The sequence below is a fragment of the Microcebus murinus genome, chromosome 8 (genome assembly GCF_040939455.1).
Source record: "Microcebus murinus isolate Inina chromosome 8, M.murinus_Inina_mat1.0, whole genome shotgun sequence".
NCBI lineage: Eukaryota > Metazoa > Chordata > Mammalia > Primates > Cheirogaleidae > Microcebus > Microcebus murinus.
Window position 1 is genome coordinate 47952444 of NC_134111.1, and position 21843 is coordinate 47974286.

At 37.1% G+C, this 21843-nt stretch overlaps 1 protein-coding gene across 2 annotated transcripts in view; it reads right to left on the reverse strand.

Moving 5' to 3' along the window:
- The window catches only part of ABCB11 (ATP binding cassette subfamily B member 11), a 92130-nt gene that overhangs the window by 40662 nt on the left and 29625 nt on the right, over positions 1 to 21843 (reverse strand). For both annotated transcript variants that reach the window (XM_012781877.3, XM_076005633.1), the window contains exons 6-12: positions 21019 to 21106; positions 20383 to 20516; positions 18678 to 18849; positions 14567 to 14691; positions 9388 to 9562; positions 3831 to 3944; positions 1295 to 1405 (exon numbers count right to left, since the gene is read on the reverse strand). In XM_012781877.3, coding sequence (XP_012637331.2) covers positions 1295 to 1405; positions 3831 to 3944; positions 9388 to 9562; positions 14567 to 14691; positions 18678 to 18849; positions 20383 to 20516; positions 21019 to 21106 — 919 coding nt within the window. The remainder of the gene's footprint in view (positions 1 to 1294; positions 1406 to 3830; positions 3945 to 9387; positions 9563 to 14566; positions 14692 to 18677; positions 18850 to 20382; positions 20517 to 21018; positions 21107 to 21843) is intronic.

Consider the following 21843-nt stretch of genomic DNA (forward strand, 5'->3'; position numbering starts at 1 on the left):
TAAACACATACTAGAAAAAAGAAATAAATGTGTTTCAATTCAACCAGTATTGTTGAGCAGCTATGGTGAACTGGTTCTCAGTAGCTACTATGAGGAAAGTTTTAGCCATCCATTCATATTTACTGCGTGAGTATGTACTACCCTGTGATTTGTATTTTGCAAAGCACTTTTATATACATTATGACATTTCATGTTTAGGTACATATGCAATAGATAATAATAAAAATAAACTTCAAATATGTAATCAGAATACATAATGTTTACTTACTTTTACATATTTATGTATATAAGGTAGGTAAATATAGATACATTTACAGTGTATTTATATATTTGTAATATATATTTATGGATAAATATTTATATTTACCTACATACCTATAACATGGGTGTGTATATAGAGATATAAAATGTAAGTAAATATATAAATATTTACATACCATATATCTATAAATAGTATATCATAAATATTATATAATATAAATATTTACCTACATTATATATATGTTTATCTTCTCTCTATATATACATATATACACACACATATGCACATCTGTCTACATTATAGGTGTCAGAATTAAGTTATGCTAACAATATGGGATTTAGTCCTTTGGGGATAACAGAAATATTATTAAGAGAGAGTGCCTAGAGATACTCTGTTAAAAATGAGGAATAAGTTTCATTTCAAAGCAAATTTATTCAGAAGGAGTAGATCCTAATATTTCTGTAAATTTTCCTGTAAATTGCCTTTAAAGGTACCTTAAAGGCAGGAAAGTACAAGACAATGGGAGCATAATATTGCAAGGATACCTTCCTGTAAGGGACTGATCAGTGACCCTGGAGAATTTATAGATGGGAAGTAAAACCCTACAAAACAGCAGCTTTCCTTTACCATTTTGTACCCGACCCTCAGCATGCTCTGCTCTCTGCAGTCTCTACAAAGGTGGGGGTGAAGCTGTACTTCCTGATTGCCCTGATTGCCTTGCCATTTACTTAGCATGTGCTTAGAATGACAGGACCTGCCACTCATTTCAACACAGTGTCCTAGAGTTCACTTGGCCTGAATGTGCAGCCAGACTGTTCCAACCAGAGAGATTTGCACAGGATGGTTTTCACAAAGGAATGTGGTATGTACTCAAGATGACACAACAGCTAAAGACATTTCCAGAGGAACATGCCTCCATTCCCTGTCCCTGGGAACTGAGTCAGCCTTTAGAAAACAAGCAATTTGTGGCTCTGGAAATGAATCATCAAAGAAGAAAATGTCTATTGTTCCAGGGAAAAGACCAGGACTCACCTTCACCTCTGGCCTGGAAGGATAGTGGAAGGTCACATTATGGAATTCAATCTCACCCTTGATTCGATCCAACTTGTAACCATCTTCAGACATGCAGTCAATGATGGGTTTCTGGAGTGGAATGTGAAAAGGATATAGCAACAACATGTGTTATATGTATTTACTGTCGATCTTAAAGTTTACCCATAAAACAGAGCAATAACTGGAGGAAACATTACAGAGATTTGTCAAAGATAAGTAGCTTCTAATTAAGTATTTATTAATAATAGTGATAATAATCATTACTTATTAAGATATTAGTATGAAATAATATTATATTATTATACATTAATACTATTATAATTATATGTGATATATTAAGAACATATATACTATATTTTACTAATTTATTTATTTAATTATTATTTTTATTGAGTTATTACTATGAGATATTATATAATATAGTACCATTAGATAATATAATTTATTAATATAGCATTAATATAATTAATGTATAATATACAACAATAATGTTATTATATATTATAATACATATTATTATATTTCTGAGATAATATTATGGGAAAACCAATGGACAAGACTTTTTAGTATGGCTTTTTCATTTATGTATAATAATTGTCACAATAACCTAACAAGACAGGTGTTATGCCCATTTTTCAGTTGAAGAAGTCGAGGAATTTCAGAGAGATTAAGTTTCTTGCCTAGGTCACGCAACTAGTCCACCAACCTAGAGTTCAGGAGTATTCTACATTTGAGTATCCATTGCAGTTGAAGATCAAAACTAAGTGTTCTTGGCCGGGCGCGATGGCTCACGCCTGTAATCCTAGCACTCTGGGAGGCCTAGGCGGGTGGATTGCTCGAGGTCAGGAGTTCGAAACCAGCCTGAGCAAGAGCGAGACCCCGTCTCTACTATAAATAGAAATAAATTAATTGGCTAACTAATATATATAGAAAAAACTAGCTGGGCATGGGGGCGCATGCCTGTAGTCCCAGCTACTCGGGAGGCTGAGGCAGCAGGATTGCTTGAGCCCAGGAGATTGAGGTTGCTGTGAGCTAGGCTGACATCACTCTGGCCTGGGCAACAAAGTGAGACGCTGTCTCACAAAAAAAAAAAAAGAAGAAGAAGAAAGAAAACTGACTGTTCTTACGCAGCGTCTTCAAATAATATCAAATTTCAACTGATATGTTGAATTTCACCTCCATTGTTAGTAGGGAGCCTGATCTAGAATTTAACCATTCTGATTAATCAGACAAAGGTGAGGGCCACCTCCTGCTACCAGAACACTCCAAGATCAGCTTCTCTCTTCCACAACTAGTGATAGAAATTCATCACCTTAGCTCTATTTAGGAGCATAATATAATTTACCTTCTTTTTCTTGAGTCTCTACAGAAGATAATAAAATAATTTTTAAATGTCTTAATTTTTTGTAATAGTTTCAGGGCCCTTTTAGAGTCATCATCTCATTTAAACATATAACAACCCTAAGAATGAGGTAGAATTTGAATAGATCAACAATTTTATGTGGTTTCCAACAATATCTCTATACCCCAATATATGAAGCCATAAAATATAAAACAGATAAAATGATTAGTTGTTTCCTTAGGTAGGTCACAGCCTCATTGTTTGGCAAAAAGCACTCATAGTTCAGGGGGACCCACAAATCTGCTTTGGATTTTCAGGGCTTCTGACTCTTAGCCCAGTGCATTTTTTTTTTTTTTTGGAGAGAAAGAACAAGTTGCCAACTCCCCTTTCTGTGCTTGGATTTTGACTTCCTAGCTTGACCTCCAATGTGCTTCAACAGATTAGCCAGGAAAACCCTAGCCAGGCTACCAACATCCTTTACAAGCCTGTAGAGACTTGCTGCCAAATTTAGACAACAATCCAATGTTATGAATTTGGCCTTAAGGTCCTGCTTATGGCCCGGCCCATCCCAAGCCTGTAGCCTCTGCCACCTGCTCACTCTGTTCAGTCCCACTGGACTTCATTCAGCTTCTTGAATTCACCAGCCCTTTCCCAACCTGGAGATCTCTCTTTCACGAATACCCTCCCCACTTGCATGGCTCCCACGCACCACCCACACCCTTTTTATGGCTGATTCTTCTGTTTGTTCTCAGCTCAAATGCTACCTCCTCAAAGATGCCGTCACCCAATTAAAAGACTCATTTTAATTGCCACCCAGTTTATAGACTCCTTCTCTTACCTTATCACGTTGCCCTATTATGTTTTCTTCATTTTATAATACTTAATCCTATCTGAGACCGTCTTATCTTTGAACGTGCTTACTTCTTCATTGCCTGTCTCCCAGCATAAGACAGCAGGAGCCTTATTTGTTCTAGCCCACTGTTGCACCCCCAGCTCTTAGAATTGGGTCCAGCTCATGTTAACAGTTAATATTAATAAGTATTACTAAATTAAGAGCCTTGTGATAGCTCCTCATATTTTTAAACATTGAACGTAAATTCTTCAGGGGTTCATTCCTCACCTTACACCCCCGCCCCCACCCGTTAATGGCTTTTAATTTTGGCTGTTACATACCCGGTCTATTGTCTCAAAAATGCTGGAGGCTGCTGCACGCCCAGTTGCAAAGGCTTCCAAACAAGGAGATGCACTGCCAAGATTTAAAGCTCCTACTATGACACTGAGGAAAATCTGAAATGAAAAGACAGAGTTTTCATGTGTTTTTGTCAATGTGTAAATAATGCTATCATTTGGGCCATCCATACGAACTCAGAGATTTCTCAGAAATATTCTTGCACAGGAATTTGAAAGCTAAATAGCTCTTTGGCTCTTTGGAAAAGCCTGGAATAATTTTTGTTCCGTAAAGCATCTCCAATTTTTCTACTGCTATGATTTAAAAGACTACATTATTTTTTTACTGAACATCAGTCTTCCACAGAGCAGAACTTGTTTGGGAATGAGGAAGAGATCTAAGTAAGGTAGCATATAGCATATAGAAACAAAGTGCGATGTGATAATTTGATTTGTTATATAATCAGCCTTATAATGGTTTTCTGGTTAAAGGGTTGCCAAAAACAGTAAAGACCCTAAGATCAGCCTGATTGTCCTAGATGTTGGCATATGCAAAACCAATTTGCTATTACTGCTACTATAAACTAGTCACTAGGATAACAATGATTACTACTACTACTACTACCACTAACAGCAATAATAAGGTATGTTTCTAAGTGCTTTGTCTGTATTACTTCATTTAATTCTTACAAGAGAAGGGGAAACAAACATATATGGAGGTTTCCTAATTTGCCCTTGGTCACAACATTTAGTAAGTATTAGATCAGTATTTGAACCCAGGCTCTAGACTGCCATTGTTTCCAGCTTCCAGCCTCACCTGTTGCTGGTTGCATGCAGGTGGAGTGGCCAGGTCCCCACACAGAGCTGGGGAAGCTGTCCTTTGACTCACCAACAACCATCTCATTAGGTTAGGGGAAGCCTACATGATCATGACCATCAGATGTTCCTACCAAATAGCACTCTGATTTTATCACCACTGTGTGTAAAGACGAGGAAGAGGCAATGAGGCAATTCCTCAAGTTGGCTCCAGGAGGAACACAGGTTTCCTCCTCTCCACCCTGCCAACCAAAGACTCATGTGACTCACAATGAGGACATGTCATTGGCCACAGTCTATTGCCAAGCTAAAGACTGGCTCCTGCTCAAATGTACACTTTTTCGGGTAATCCAATAGTCCTAGTCTATGTTGGCTTCCCTTCCCGCTGGTTCTATCATATCAGGGCAAATTACCCCAGAGCCTCTCCCTGCTCTTTCTTCCTCGTGGCTGGAGTGGCTGGACCATGGAGAGTGTCAGAGCCTCCCAGCCATGCCCTTCCCTCTGGAGTAACCTCTCCATCCCACACATCAGGATGATTAACAGGGCCAGGGCTGCTCCATGTGGTGGCGGGCTAGCCTGCTCGTGCCTCCTCCCTGAATTCCCTTGCCTATGTGTGGGGACAAACATTCTCTCTCCATCTGTTGTTCTTATTCCTTTTCCTCAACCATGGCAGATGCTTCCTCCCATAAGCAAATCATATAATATTTCAAGCCTTAATTTCTTCATCTGTAACACAGGGATAATGACGATAACAATCATAGGATTGTTACATGGATCAAATGAGATAATGTATGTAAAGACCATTAATCCAGTTCTAGTCACTTAAACAATAGCAATGATGATGGTGATGATGATGAAAGTATTGTGGTCCCACACTTAGGAGGTGGTAAGAGGAGCAGACAAAACAGTTCTTATAGTCTGATTTAAGACCTCCTTGATCAGAGGTCTTCCTACCTCAACAAAAGAACCTTCTACCTGCCCTAGGTCAGGGTTGGCAATCATTTTCTATAAAGGACCAAATAGTAAATATTTTAGCCCATATGGGCTCTGAAGCAATTACTCAACTCTGCCATTTAGTACAAAAGCAGCCATAGACAGTATGTAAATAAATGATCATGCCTATGTTCCTGTAAAACGTTATTTATAGGCCGGGTGTGGTGATTCACACCTGAAATCCTAGCACTCAGGAAGGCCAAGGTGGGAGGACCATTTGAGGTCAGGAGTTCGAGATCAGCCTCATCAAGAGTGAGATCCCGTCTCTACTAAAAATAGAAAGAAACTAGACGGGCAACTAAAAATAGAAAAAATATTAGCTGAGCGTGGTGGCACATGCCTGTAGTCCCAGCTACTTGGGAAGCTGAGGCAGGAGGATCACTTGAGCCCAGGAGTTTGAGGTTGCTGTGAGTTAAGCTGATGCCACGGCACTCTAGCCCCAGATAACAGAGTGAGACTCTGTCTCGAAAAATAAAAGTTACTTATAAAAACAGGCAATGGGCTGGATTTGGCCTGTGGGCCATAGTTTGCTGACTCCTGGTGTGAAGTTTAGACTGACTCACTGGAGGCCTAAATTGAGGTTCCCGGGGTTCTTAGGAGAGGAATGAGTAAGACAGGACAGTGGCACATGCCCAGTAACATCACAGTAGCTGGCACACATCCCAACAGGCCATCATTTTTCACCCCAAACATCATATTCTTTAGCCTTGTGGCAGCAGTGTGGAGAGAGATGGGAAGAGACACTGCTATGGAACAATCAATCTAGTGTGTGTGGAAGAAAAAGGGGTCTGTGGCCCCCCTGGAAGACAGATTCAGAGGCAGGAAAACAGTGGTTAATGGGCAGGCCCTGGAGCCACAGAGACCTGAGTTCAAATCCCACCCAATGCCACTTAGCACATATTTCTTAACCTCGTGGCCTCCATTTCATTTTTTAAGTGGTAGTATAATGACACCATGTACAGGATAAAGTCATGAGCATTACATATGATAATCTTATTAAATTCCTCACTCAGTATTTGAGACCTGTATACACTAAAAGTTAACCTCTATTATTATTATTATTTTTTATTAATGAATCCTGAAACTTAAGAGGGGCATGAAGGAGCCACCTTCTGCACCGTTCCGTTCCCCTTCATCTTTCCCTGACAGACCACAGAGTACATTTTTTATCTGTGTACAAGTGGTACTAGTTATAGTCTTTATGTGAACTACTTACCATTTATGCCCAATTACCATGCAGCCAGTAATGATTTTGTGCATCAAAAAATGTTACTAGAGTAATCTAATTGTTAATTATTAATAGTTTTATGGATTAAATCACTCAACACAGCTCATGCATACTCAGCCTTCATAGTTTGCTGCTCAGAAGTATGGCCAAGAACTCAGAGAGAGAGAGATCAAGGGAGAGAGAGAGATCAAGAGAGAGAGAGAGAATGAGGATTATGCAGTTAAAAGATCTCATCTGCCCAAAGAAAAATTTCTCAAGGTGTAAGTGAGGCTTACAGGAAGATGTTAGAAGTAAGAAGTTAATAACTGATGATTAAAATGTTAGAGACAGGCTGGGCGTGGTGGCTCACGCCTGTAATCCTAGCACTCTGAAAGGCCGAGGCGGGAGGATGGCTCAAGGTCAGAAGTTTGAAACCAGCCTGAGCAAGAGCGAGTCCCTGTCTCTACTAAAGATAGAAAGAAATTAATTGGCCAACTAAAAACATATAGAAAAAATTAGCTGGGTATGATAGCACATGCATGTAGTCCCAGCTACTCAAGAGGCTGAGGCAGCAGGATTGCTTGAGCCCAGGAGTTTGAGGTTGCTGTGAGCTAGGTTGACGCCATGGCACACTAGCCTGGGCAACAGAATGAGATTCTGTCTCAAAAAATAAAAAAAATTTAAAAATTAAAAAAATAAAATGTTAGAGACATATAGTGTGCCCTGTCTCACATAGCAAGTACTCAGGGACTATCAGCTGAAAGGATGAATTATTTGCAAAAGATATAGCATAGCCACAGTTCAACTGGCAGGAAATTTGAAAACCATAAAATTGGATTCTTGTTAGAGAGAGTAACCAAGAAGCTTTTTATTCAGTGCTTCTAAATGGAATTGTGTATTATTTAATTCTCAGTTTATTTATTCATTTTTCCCTTTGAACTGTTATTTATGCATGCCTGTGTCCTCTCCTTGTAGGCATGGAATGAAAGGAAGGGTGACTTTTCAACGCATGTCTTTCTGCATAGCAAGCAGATAAAAGCACCTGGGACTAAAGTCAACTACTGGTATCCCTAGTCTGGTAAATGTCAAAAGTTCTTAGACACAATTGGATCAATAAAGATAAGGGACTTTGTCATCAGATTTCAGACCTGCAATACTTTGACTGGCTTTTCCAGTGTGCAAAACCATATCTAAGTTGTTAAGAAGTTAAATTACAAAAACAGTAACACTTTCTATCTATACCATCCCTTTAATGTCTACAAAACACTTTAATGCATATTGTCATATTCAGTTTTTTAAAATAAAGTTCAAGGAGATTATCAGCTGTTCATGTTGCAAAGATGAACTGAATTTAAAAACTCATTCTTAGTGTATTATCATGCTTTTAATGAAATAGTGGTTTAGAATGATTATGGTTTGATCACTGATGATTATTTCTATTTGCAAATCAAAAATCTCATTCAATTTTCCCTAGAAATATGTTTATATTAAAGTAGTAGACCTCAAATTGTAAGCTTTCAGCTAGCAATGATTCTGATATTTTTCATTGTTTATTGGTGCCTGTTTTATACAGAATCTGGAGCCAAAACATTTTACTTAAAAATCTTATGTGAAATTACTTATCATCTCCCTGCTAAGCCAAATGAAACAAAAATATTTAATTTTTGACTTCCCTGATCTCATGAACTTTACTGTCTGAGGGCAGAAAGGGGACAAGTATAGATACATGCAAATGTTCAATGTCAAGGAGGAAAACCCTTGGGAAGGGAAGCAGGAGGAGAAGCCTTCCCTGACCCCAGCTGCACCAATTATCCTGCCGTTCACTGTCAAGGTTCCCCGTTTTCCACTTTATTGCACAAGTCACCATTTGTCTTTATGCATTTATATGATTATTTAATTATTGCTTGCCTTCTCCACTAAACTGTAAATTCCACTAGGGGCGGGAATCACATTTCTTTTGCTCACTAAGAATCCCCTGCACTTGGGTCTGGCACATAGTAGATGTTCAATAAGTACTTATTGAATGACTAACTGAAAGGACACTGAAAACTAAAATAGCCTTGGCATTAGTTACGGCATGGGATAGCACAGGTGAATAGTAAAATATGTTTGTATTACCTGCTCAGTTAAGGATATTATTGGTTTGGTATTTTAGTAACCCATTATATTTCACAAATACACCCATTAGTACATATCTTGTACTATTATTAGGCTCAATTATATGACTCAATTATATTTCAGTTGAGAGACCACAGACTTTCCACTTTCATAGTATATTTTCTTTTGGACTCAGTCAGAAAGTCATCGTTTTACAGCTATAAAGTCTTCAGTTAATTGGAAAACATTAAATTGCTGGTCTCGTCAATTCAAATGTTTGTCATCTCTTTACCACAAAATGCATGAGTATTGCTTGTTTCTGCAGATGGACTCCATCAAATCATTGATGCTTTCCTCCCTAAAACACTAATGGAATAAACTAAAATGCCTAATTATGGACTTTTCTGAGATACCAGCAGCAAATGTTATTTGTCAACAAGATCAAAGCACCTGGACGAGGGCTCCTGGTGTATATTCTCCTTCATCCAGGACAAGTTTGGAGCCGTACCAGAAGGCCAGTGCATAACAAAAGAAGATGAGACACCACACATATCCAGTAAAGAATCCCATCACTATCCCTTTTCTAATTCCCCAGCGCTGGGCAAACACAAGATTTTTCTCATACCTGTGAAGAGAAAACATTTGAGTCAATTTCAGCAGCAGCAGCTCAAGTTATAATGTTTAAAACAGGCCACAATGCAGTGGTTTTACTAAATGATTATGAAATCACCCAAACACAGAGAAGCTTTAGGGAAAGAAATCTACAATAACCTCTACGTAGTTATCTAAAGTTTGTTCTAACTAGACAATGAAACGTATTGAAAGGATGATGCCTAACAAAGCCTCCTAGCAGTTTGGGACTTGCATTGCATAGTAGGGTAAGCTTGGCCCCAAGAGAAAAGAATTTTCAACACAGGTATTTATTTGGACATAAGAGATCTAGTACTATTTGTGTTTGGATTGTTTCCTCGAGTCACATGACATGTTGTCTATCAGAACAGAATGCAGTTGACTCCAAATAAGCAGGTCTGACTGGTTGGGTGTCTCCAGCTCCCCAGGCTTGGAACTAGTGTTGGCACCAACTCATCTACCAATACTCACGCATCTGCCCTGTGGCCAAGATGCTGTGCTGTGACATACTGGTCAGGTTCACAGCCACGGGACCTGGATAACTGAAACCATGTAGGAATGCAATGCAAGGACTAGGCTTCATTAATTCTGTGATCTAGCCATGAACAATGGGCATTGTCTCATACATAGCACAGGCATTCTGAAACCACCTTCCTGAAGCAACCTCAAAAATCAAATTCATGGAGAACTTACTTGTTGCCCAGGCTAGAGTGAGTGCCGTGGCGTCAGCCTAGCTCACAGCAACCTCAAACTCCTGGGCTCAAGCAAACCTTCTGCCTCAGCCTCCCAAGTAGCTGGGACTACAGGCATGCGCCACCATGCCCAGCTAATTTTATATATATATATTAGTTGGCCAATTAATTTCTTTCTATTTATAGTAGAGACAGGGTCTTGCTCTTGCTCAGGCTGGTTTCGAACTCCTGACCTCGAGCAATCCGCCCGCCTCAGCCTCCCAGAGTGCTAGGATTACAGGCGTGAGCCACCGCGCCCGGCTCATGGAGAACTTTTAACTGAAGGTCTACCCTATGGGGTTTTTAAAAAAAAAATTGTTTTAATTTAATTCACTTTTCTTTTTTTTTTTTTTTAACTGCATTTGTCAACATACTCTACGTTTGTTACCATTTTTAAAACACTACACTGCCCCTTTTACTAACAATAAAAGATAATAACTTTTATGGTTGAAGAAATATGTTATTGAAATTTTTTATGAGAAATTAGGTAACCTGACTCCACAAACCAAGAGAAGTGAAAAATACAAGCAAGGAAAAGAGAATAGAGATTGCAAATCCTATTCTCTTTTTTATTTGGCAAATTTGGTAGCAATTGAGAACATCATCTTACTAGATCTACAACACATAAAATAAGAGCTTCCATTCAGTTGGTGGTTATTTTATTAAATCAGTGCATGGCACACAGTAAGCACTCAATAAAAATTAGATAAATTAAAGAATAAGTAAATTGTATTTTTTACAACTCTTTTTTTGGCCACTTGGGTTTTATTTTCATTATGAATCTCTAGAATGATGGTCTATAATACACTAACACCAAATTTTGTTTGATTAAATGGAAATCTTATCAGGCTTTATAAAGAGCATGTACCACAGTAGCTGAATAAAATTCATTTAATAAAAATGTGTGAAGTTACATTTTGGATCATGCTAACTTTTCTTTATTATTATTATTTTTAAAATAATAAATATTGCATATAAATGGTATACAACATGATATTTTGAAATATGTATATATTATGGAATACCTAAGTCAAGCTAATTAGCATGCATTACCTCACATACTTATCTTTTTTGTGTGTGTATGGTGAGAATACTTAAAATCTACTCTCTTAGAAATTTTTAAATATATGACACTTTGTTATAGTCATTATGTTGTACAGCAAATCTCTCGAATTTATAAACTGCTTCTCCTGTGAATAAGAAAAGGGTTTTTTTAAATCACCATGAGCTGAATTAAAATAATTACCATTAGATAATTCGTAAATAATTATTAAAACAATCTCTTGAACTTACTCCTCCTGCCTAACTGAAATTTTGTATGCTTTGGCCAGCATCTCCTCATTCTTTGCCTGATAACCCATGACCCCTCCCCCTGCCAAAGCCCCTGGTACCTACCATTTTGTTCTTTGCTTCTATGAGTTAAATTGTTTTTTTTTTCATCATATAGTATTTTTTTCTGTTACTGGTTTATTTCACTTAACATAACGTCCTCCAGGTTCATTAGTTTTTTACAAATGGATTTCCTTCTTTTTTAAGGATGAATAGTATTCCATCGTGTACATATACCACATTTATTCATCCCTTCATCTGTTGCTTGACATTTAGATTGATTCCACATCTTGGTTATTGTGAATACTGTTGCAATGAGCATGAGAGTGTAGATATCTCTCAACATATTGATTTCATTTTCTTTAGATATATACCCAGTAGTGGAATTGCTGGATCACATAGTAGTTCTATTATTTTTAATTTATTGAGGAATCTTCACATAATTTTGGCTGTACTAATTTACATTCTCTCCAATACAGTACTAGGGTTCCCTTTTCTATACATTCTTGCCAACGCTTCATATCCTTCTTCTTTTTGACAATAGCCATTCTAACAGGTGTGAGGTAATATCTCACTGTGGTTTTGATTTGCATTCCCCTAATGATTAGCAATGTTTGACATCTTTTCATATCCCTGTTGTCCATTTTTATGTCTTCTTTTGATAAATGTCTATTCAGGTCCTTTGACCATTTTTTAATCAGGGTGTTTTCTTGCCATTGAGTTGAGTTTCTTTTATATATTGGATACTAACCCCTATGTATGGTTTGCAAATATTTTCTCTTATTCTGTAAATTGTCTTTTCATTCTGTTGATTATTTCCTTTGAGAAGATTTTTGATTTGATGTAATCCCATCTGTCTATTCTTGCTTTGATTGCCTGTGCTTTTGAGGTCATATTTAAAAAGTCATTGCCTAGACCAATGTCAGAGTTTTTCACCTATGCTTTCTTCTGGTAGTTTACAGTTTTAGGTCTTACATTTAAGTTTTTAATCCATTTTGAGTTGATATTTGTGAGATAAGGGTCTAATATTATGCTTCTGTATGTCGATATCTAGTTTTCCCAACACCATTTATTGAAGTGACTGCCCTTTCCCCATTGTGTGTTCTTGGCATCTTTGTTGAAAAATGTGTGGACTTACTTCTGGGTTCTCTATTCTGTTCCACTGGTCTATGTGTCTGTTTTTATGCCAGTACCATGCTATTTTGATTACTATAGCTCTCTAGTAGATTTTCAGATCAGGTAGTGTGATGCTTCTGATTTTGTTCTTCTTACACAAGATTGCTTTTACTATTTGGGAACTTTTGTGGTTGCATATGAATTTTAGCATTAAAAAAATTTCTTTGAAAAATGTCATTAGAATTTCAATAGGGATTGCATTGAATCTGTAGATTATTTTGGGTAGTATGGACATTTTAACAACCTTAATTCTTGTATTCCATGAACATGGGCTATCTTTCCATTTATTTGTGTCTTTTTCAATCTCTTTCATCAATGTTTTATAGTTTTCAGTGTACTGTCGTTAAACTTATTCATAAGTATTATTTTGTAGCTATTGTAAATAAAATTGCTTTCCTGGTTTCTTCTGCTGACAATTCATTGCTAGTATATGTAAATGCTATTGAGTTTTGTATGTTGATTTTGTACCCTGAAATCCTACCAATTTTGTTTATTACTTCTAACAGTTTCTTGCAGAAGTCTGTAAGGTCTTCTATGCATAAGATCATATCATCTGAAGTCAGAGACAATTTAACTTTTTGCTTTATGATTTGGATGCCTTTTACTTCTTTCCCTTGCTTAATTCTTCTGGCTAAGACTTCCAGTACTATGGTGAATAAAAGTGATGAATGGGCATTTTTGTCTTATTCCTGATCTTAAGAGAAAAGTCTTTCAAATTTCCACTGCAGAGTATGATTTAGCTGTGGGCTTATCATATATGGCATTTGTTGTGTTGAGGTACATTCTTTCTATACCTAATTTTTTGAGAGTTTTTACCATGAAAGGATGTTGAATTTTGTCAAATGCCTTTTCAGCATCTATTGAGATAATCATATAGTTTTTGTCTTTCATTCTGTTAATGTGGTGTATCACATTTATTGATGTGCCTGTGTTGAACTATCCTTGTATCCCAGGGATAAATCCTAATTAATCATAGTGAATGATCTTTGTAATGTGCTGTTGAATTTGACTTATTAGTATTTTCTTGAGGATTTTTGCATCTATGTTCATCAAGGATATTCACCCGTAATTTTCTTTTCTTGTAGTGTTCTTGTCTGGCTTTGATATCTGGTTAATGTTGGCCTTGTAAAATGAGCTTAAAGTTCAATTTTTTGGAAGAGTTTGAGAAGGACTGGTACTAGTTTTTCTTTAAATGTTTGGGAGAATTCAGCAGTGAAGTCACCAGGTCCTGAGCTTTTCTTTGATGGGAGACTTTTTATTATTCATTCAATCTCCTTACTCATTATTGGTGTATTCAGATTTTCTATTTCCTCATGATTCAGTTTTTGCATGTTATGTTTCTAGCAATTTATCCATTTCTTCTAGGTTATCCAATTTGTTGGTGTTCATAGTAGTCTCTTATGATCTTTTATATTTCTGTAGTGTCAGTTGTAATGTCTCATGTAAGCTTTTCTTTAATGGCAGCAAATAGCATGATAAACTGGGATGAGGTATGATACGTGTGCCTACATATCACCAGAGTTTGAAATAAATATCTAACCTAAGTTGGCTTTTTAAAAATCATGAACTGTAACATCTTTAAAAATGCATTGCTAAGGCTTGGGACTTCTTGCAGTGCTTCGGCCAATGTATTCTGCTACCTCTTGAACAAACGCTCCCTCAGGGTACCACAGACCAAGCACTTTATAAGAACTGGGTAGGATTCAGGGTGCTATGCTAATTGATGAAATTTAGGAAAGAGGCAGACATTCCAATTAACCAACCTTTCAACCTCTCTTTTCTCACCACCAAAAGCAGCCACTGTTCGCATAGATGAAATGACTTCATCAGCCACCGACCCTGCTTTGGCATAGGCCTTCAACTCGTAGTCCGTAAACTTAGACACACTCTAAAATCCAAGAGAAGAAAAGAAAATGTGAAGACCAGGTGATTAGGTAAGTCAGTCTGTCATTCAGTGATTCATTTAACACTATAAACATGTAGTATGGTTTAATATAAGATTCTCACTTTAACACTATCCACAGAAAGAAGGAATTTGGTCCAAGTTTGGTCTATGTTAAGCCTTCTCCAGGTGTGTTTGGTTGTACATAGATCAAAATGATTCCACTAAAATCAGTGTCAAGAACCCACTCATAGAATAAGTCCCAAATACGTCATTCTGTGAGACTAAAGTGTTTATTACACTAATAAAGTTTTCAAGTCAAACTACATTATAGATTATTACTATTAGCAAAAAGCCATTGTGCAATTTATAGATAAACACCAGAGGCAAAGACCAGAAGCCCAAGCAGACATCACAACTGAATAGAGAATAGAATGAGAGAAAGGATCAGAACATGCAAAGGCATGATATTGCAGAGGTAATTCCAGAGAAAAAAGCTTCTGGTAAATATTTTGCCATTTTGACTCAGCTGGGGAGGCTCAACTAACTATAGTTTTGATTTTTACAAAAGGAAATGAAAAGACATCTATACTTAACAGTAGACATGTTACTTTTTCTAAAACTGGACTTGAATTGAGTCCTAGTCAAAATTAACTCTCAGAGAAATCCTGGCACAGATTACAAAAAAATGAAGGAGAAAAAACAAATATTGTGGAAAATCTACTTACTCAGAAATATCAAAAATACATACCCAGACTAAGAAAGTTTATCTTCCAATAGTTTTTGCAAACTGTTAGCAGCAAAATTCATAACAAAATCTTAGAATTCTAAGATACAATATAAGTAAAAATAGCAGTTTTTTAAACAATATATTTATTTCCTCTGTCCACATTTTATAAAATTTGTGAACTGAAAAGGCAGCAACAAGGAAAATGAAGCTATTTTCATCAGCATTAAAGTTTGTATTTGGGCATTATGGATGACATTGCTGTTTTTATCACACTCCTCATCTAATTTATTTATGTATGTAATTTATTTAAATATAAGCCTCAGTTTCTTATTTTTAAAATGATGTTAGTACTCACTTCATAAGATTGTTGTAAGGATTAGAGATAATGAATATGAAGCTCCTATTAGTGCCTGGAAAAATAGTAGATGCCCAATAAATGTAATTGTTTGCTGTTAATAAAATAACATTACCTTATTAAAACATCATTAATCCCTACTCTATGGAATGTTATTTGGCACTGGGGAATAATGAAACAAAATAAAATCAAAAGAGTGATGAATTGGCCAGGTGCAGTGTCTCATGCCTGTAATAACAGCTCTTTAGGAGGATAATATTAATGAGAATATTAAGTAGTTGTGAATTATATCTGTTTTATTGTAATGGCACATTAAGTAATCTCAGGACACTTCAATTAAACCGATAGAGTAACTTCAAAGATATTAGGAAATTGTTAGGAAATATCTAACAATTTTTCTCATGTTTCTCATCATAAATTAAAAAGTCAGAAGAAAGCATACAAAACCCATGATAACGTCTAAGATGTCATATGCTGGCCATCTCTGCCTTTTGCATGTGTTTGTCATGCCTTTGAATTGAGCCTAGTAAAGTTGCTTGTATCAATTTACAGGAACAAACATGCACAGACCTGCAAGCGAGAAGAGACGAGTGCAGAGCTACAGCATTCCAAATCAGTGACATACTCACTAGAAGTTAGAAATGGGCACTGAGGCCACAAGAGAAACAGAATATATTCTAAGTCTATTTAAAAACCAAGTTATCCAGGCTGTGTTTTTAATCTCCAACATGTTAAAATGTGGCCTATGATCCATTAGAGTGTGGATAATAATTTATTCACAGGTTTGAGGAAAGAGATTAAATACATTAGGAAGAAAAAGCTGAATCCAATGTTTGCAGCAACCCTGAAGCCCCTCCTGGATGTTGAGAGGTTCTCTGGAGCACAGCTGGGCAGTGTTTGGTAGGAAATACGGTCGTAAATCTTGCATGATATAGTGGATTGGAAAAAATAAAATTTCTCTTTAGCAATCGATTCTGTGTCAGACACTGCTTAGGTACATGGTGTGGATTATTCCCTGAATCATCACAATGACTTTAGGACGTATTATTCCTATTTAAAGCTGAGAAAACTGAGATTTTCATCAGTTAAATACAGTTTTCTTTTTTTTTTTTTTTTTTTTTTTTTTTTTTTTTTTTTTTTTTGAGACAGAGTCTCACTTTGTTGCCCAGGCTAGAGTACCATGGTGTCAGCCTAGCTCACAGCAACCTCCAACTCCTGGGCTCAAGGAATTCTTCTGCCTCAACCTCCGGAGTAGCTGGGATTACAGGCATGCATCATCATGCCCGGCTAATTTTTTCTATATATTTTTAGTCGCCCAATTAATTTCTTTCTATTTTTAGTCGAGATGGGGTCTCACTCTTGCTCAGTCTGGTTTCGAACTCCTGACCTTGAGTGATCCTCCTGCCTCCGCCTCCCAGAGTGCTAGGAGTACAGGCATGAGCCCCCACCCCCAGCCAAATATATTTTTCTTGAGCCACACAACCTGTTAGGGGTAGTGCCAAGGGTTGACCTAGTGGAGTGGAGTGAGCTCTTTGCTACTGTCACTTCAAACCACTTTCTGTATTACTTGGGAAATGTTTGAGTAATATAAACAGTGGATTGTGGGACTATATTGCTAGAAAACATTATCATGGAGATTGGTACTACCTATTGCTCAATGATGTGTGAGTACGTGCACAGCTTTTCAGTTAAATTCTATTCTCTTTTTATTTATTTATTTATTTATTTATTTATTTATTTATTTATTTATTTTTATTTTTTACTAGTACAACCTCTATGGAATTATTCTCTTTACAGCAAATTATTAGTGTGCCTAATTCTATGACCTGCTGTGTAGTACGGAAGCTCTAAAAGCAATAATAATGATTTTTCAATTCTTGGGAGTGTTTTTAACTGGAGTGACTCAAAATTTCTACTTCTACACTTTGTCTTGTCCTGAATACCTGGGGAACAGAGACTGTGTCAGGGATGATGCTCAGAATGGGTGGGGTAAACTCGCTCTGAAACTGATAAGGTAAAATGGAGAACACAGTTGTGATCGTAGAAATCTCTTTTACGTAGAAATCTCTTTTGTTATTGATCTGAGCATGTTTGTTGTGCCTTTCTGAGGTGGGCATCTGCGCTTGGGAGAACTTGAGGAACAATAGGCAAATTAGAGAGAAGTGATTTGGAGTCAGGCTCCCTTGAACTTGAATCCTGCTCTGCCAGCTGTGAAGTCCCAGACATGTCCCTTTACCTCTCTGAGCCTCAGTTTCTTATATTTAAAATGGTGTTAGTACTCACTTCATAAGATTGTTGTAAGGATTAGAGATAATGAATATGAAGCTCCTACTAGTGCCTGGAAAAATAGTAGATGCCCAATAAATGTAATTGTTTGCTGTTAATAAAATAACATTTACTTTATTAAAACATCATTAATCCCTACTCTATGGAATGTTATTTGGCACTGGAGAATAATGAAACAAAATAAGAAGAGTGATAAATTGGCCAGGTGCAGTGTCTCATACCTGTAATAACAGCACTTTAGGAGGACAAGGTGGGATGATTGCTTGAGGCCAGGAGTTTGAGACCACCCTGGGCAACATATATCAAGACCTCATCTCTACCAAAAAAAAAAAAATTATCCAGGCTTGGTGGCATGTGCCTGTAGACCTTGCTACTCATGAGGCTGAAGTAGGAGGATCACTTGTGCTCAGAAGTTCAAAGTTGCAGTGAGCTATGATCCTGTCATGGCACTGGGCAATAGAGAGGCACCTCATCTCTAAAAAGAATAATAATAATAATAATAATGATAAGTATGTCGATTAAACATACTCAGGTAAAGGGACTTAAGCTTCACATGACTATTTTTGGCTATTTATTAGTGCAAATGTCTTCCCATGGAGGGATGTAAAAAGACATTCTTACCAGACCAAGGATGGCTGCTCCGATCCCAATGAGAGGGCTGACAGACATAATAACCAAGGTCAATTTCCAACCCCTGTAAAATCCCAACAGGAACCCAAAGATGATTGTGGTCATGCGTTGAATGAAAATGGCCATTTGGTCACCTATGGCATCATTGATCTTATTAATATCACTAGAAACAAGAAAGACCTTGGTCACTAAAACTGGATTTGGTCATTCAAGTGTATTGCTGAAAAATCTCCAGTCTTCCCCTTCTAAACATTCCCATTTCCATATCCCCATTACCCTTGGGTAATATAACAGCCTCTCAAATCTTGGAAAATGTGCTGCACCTTAGGATGTTATCAAGCCTCTCTCCTCATAGCCAACCAAGTTTGTCCTTAACCCAGCCTTCCCAGCTAGTATCTACTCAATGCTGATAAAGGATTTTGGAAACCATCTTGTCGTCTTCTTTCTTATAGCTAATATCCTTGGTCTGTTCTGAAAAGCCCTTCTTTCCTTCTTCATGTCTAATTTTTTCAGCCTTCAGGTTCTATTCACACACCCTCTCTTTCATAAACCTTGTATAAGGTTCCCAGGAAGAAGGAGTACCTTCATCCCTTCCTCCCTATGTTTCCACAGCAATATAATTAACCATGTGTGCATGTGCATGTGTAATTATTGCATTCTGCTTGTTGGCAGTATAGAACAGTGATTAAGAGCATAGACTCTGGAGCTAGACTCTCTGAATTTGTATACAAACTCTTCTTGGGCAAATTACTTAACCTTTTTGGCCTCAGTTTCCTTATCTGTAAAATGGGGATAATAGCAGAACCTGATTATTTACTTGCTTGCTCTTCTCATTATTCCTATTAGGCTGTAAGTTCCTTAGAGAAGGAATACAAGGTAAATGCTCCAAAATATTGATTGAATACAATACATTAAATTCGTATTCCTGAGAACATTCCCTTAATCTCTTGTATGGATGGAGCAAATAGGGCTTTGGAATTAATAGCAAGAATGGACCTAAGACATTAGCCAGAAATTAGACCATTATATTCTCGCAAGGTTAAGTAACTGTTCCAGGTCACAGTAAGTAAGTGGCAGAGTTAGTGCTGGAATCTCAGAGTCCCAACTTTAAGTCTGCTTTATCTTCACTAAAGACAGTGACTGTCTTTCAGGGACCTCAAAGTTCAATTCGATAGGGTGCAACTGATTCTAATTAATCTTATTCAGAACTTCTGGGAGGCTATTAATGATTCAAACTAATACTTACAGTTATAAGCTGAATTTAAATCCAGTTTTTTAGTTTTAGTATATTTCAAACTATATTTGGATTTTTTTTGTTTTGTGTGTAGAAGTTCCCAGACATAACAAGATAATTATTTTTAATTGTATTGCTTTTCCTTATGTATGTGCAGATAGTGGCATCCCTCAATTTCTCCTTCTGAGGCCAAAAAATACTTTTAACTCTCTTCTATAATACTACGTTTCTAATATTTTTATCAAAGCCTACAAACCAAATTGCAGTATTTTGGCTTTCAATTTTTAATGGCCATATTTGGTAAGGCCTTTGAAAAAGCCATGCTACCTATGAAAGCCCAACTTAAGAGATCAAATGTATCAAAAATAACTGCAAATGTTTAAAAATTGTTATATAATTCAGAAACAAGAGCTTTATTATTCAAAAATCACACGTTAAAATATTTTCCTACCAGCTACTTACTCTGAGAATCTTGTATTCAGCTCTCCCACTGAATTGCAGTCAAACCATCCTATTTCCATTCTCATTATTCTCCTAAAGTAAATTTTTCTCATTTTGTGTACCTGACGAGCTGCAGCAATTACCCAAAAGCATATCTGGAAATAGACAAAGGAATGTTTAGCATTGCAATGTTACAAATATTTGTCAATTCCTCCTTCTCTTCTCAAAAGAAAATACTTTTGATACAACAATTGAGAAAAAAGGGAAATGATCTACAAAATGCCTCTTATTTGGAACTAAGGTGTGAGCTCCAGCATCTGCTGCTAAAAGTGGAGGCAAGAACAACTTTGGACAAGGCAGCCAGAGATTTGGGCTTGTTAAGATTTGAGCTCTTAACACTTAAGTAGGCCCACAACTCCTGGACTTCACCCTAGTGACTTTCTTTTTCTTCATGTGTAAAAGAAGGCATCCCAAATAAGACAATATCAATTTTAAATCACCACTTTTTCTTTCTTTCCCATTCTCTCATGTCCTCCTGACATACAACTGTAAATTTTAGGACTTTTGAATAGCTTAAAGGGTGACAACACTCTGCATTTCAATGCAACATCTTTGAACCCAAATGTTCATCTATAAATAAAGGGAGGAGCTACTAACTTGAATATATCCCAAAATAAGTACTGCGACAGCAATTCCAGCATAGTAACTGGCAAATTTGATCATTTCACTCTCAACGTTCAGCAACCTTCAAAAAAAGGAAAAAATGTTAAAACTTACAAGTAGAATCAAGCTCCCAAAGATTACATTTGTGGGTACAGACGGGTTTAAATATATGTATATTATAGAGTAAGACATTTTATCTATGCACAATTATAATCCCTCCAACCAAATCCCCTAAGTAGACCTCATGGACAGGACAGCAAATAAGTCTGTGCCCTTCATTTTTACAGGCAGAGAAGCAAGGACTGGGAAATAATTTCTCAGTTGTTGGAAGCCAGGACCTCTACATGCCAGCCCAGTGCTTGGTCCACTTTGGCTCCTTCCGCTCATACTCATCATGCAGTGATAGAGCAATAATAGCTATGTCTTGTTTTCAAAAACAAGACAGACTGCCTGAAAGGACACTGGTAGAAGGATATGTGGGTTACTGCTACCTTTCTAGGCATTTAAGCCAGTTTTGTTTTGTTTTTTAATTTTTGAATAAAAGAGATTTATTTCTTACAGTTCTGAAGGCTGGGGAACCCAAGGTGGAGGGGCTTGAATCTGGTGAGGGCCTTTGTGCTTTGTCATCCATGGTGGAAGGGAGAGACAATGATAGAACAGTTGAGGGAGGTGGGGGGGGGGACGCGGAAAAAAGGAGGAGGAGGTAAGGAAGAAGAGAAAGAGGGGGAAAGGGGAGAAGGAAAGGCCTAAACTCGTTTATTTAGCAGTAGCTAACTCCCAAGATAACTAACCCACTCCCAAAGTAATGGCATTAATCTG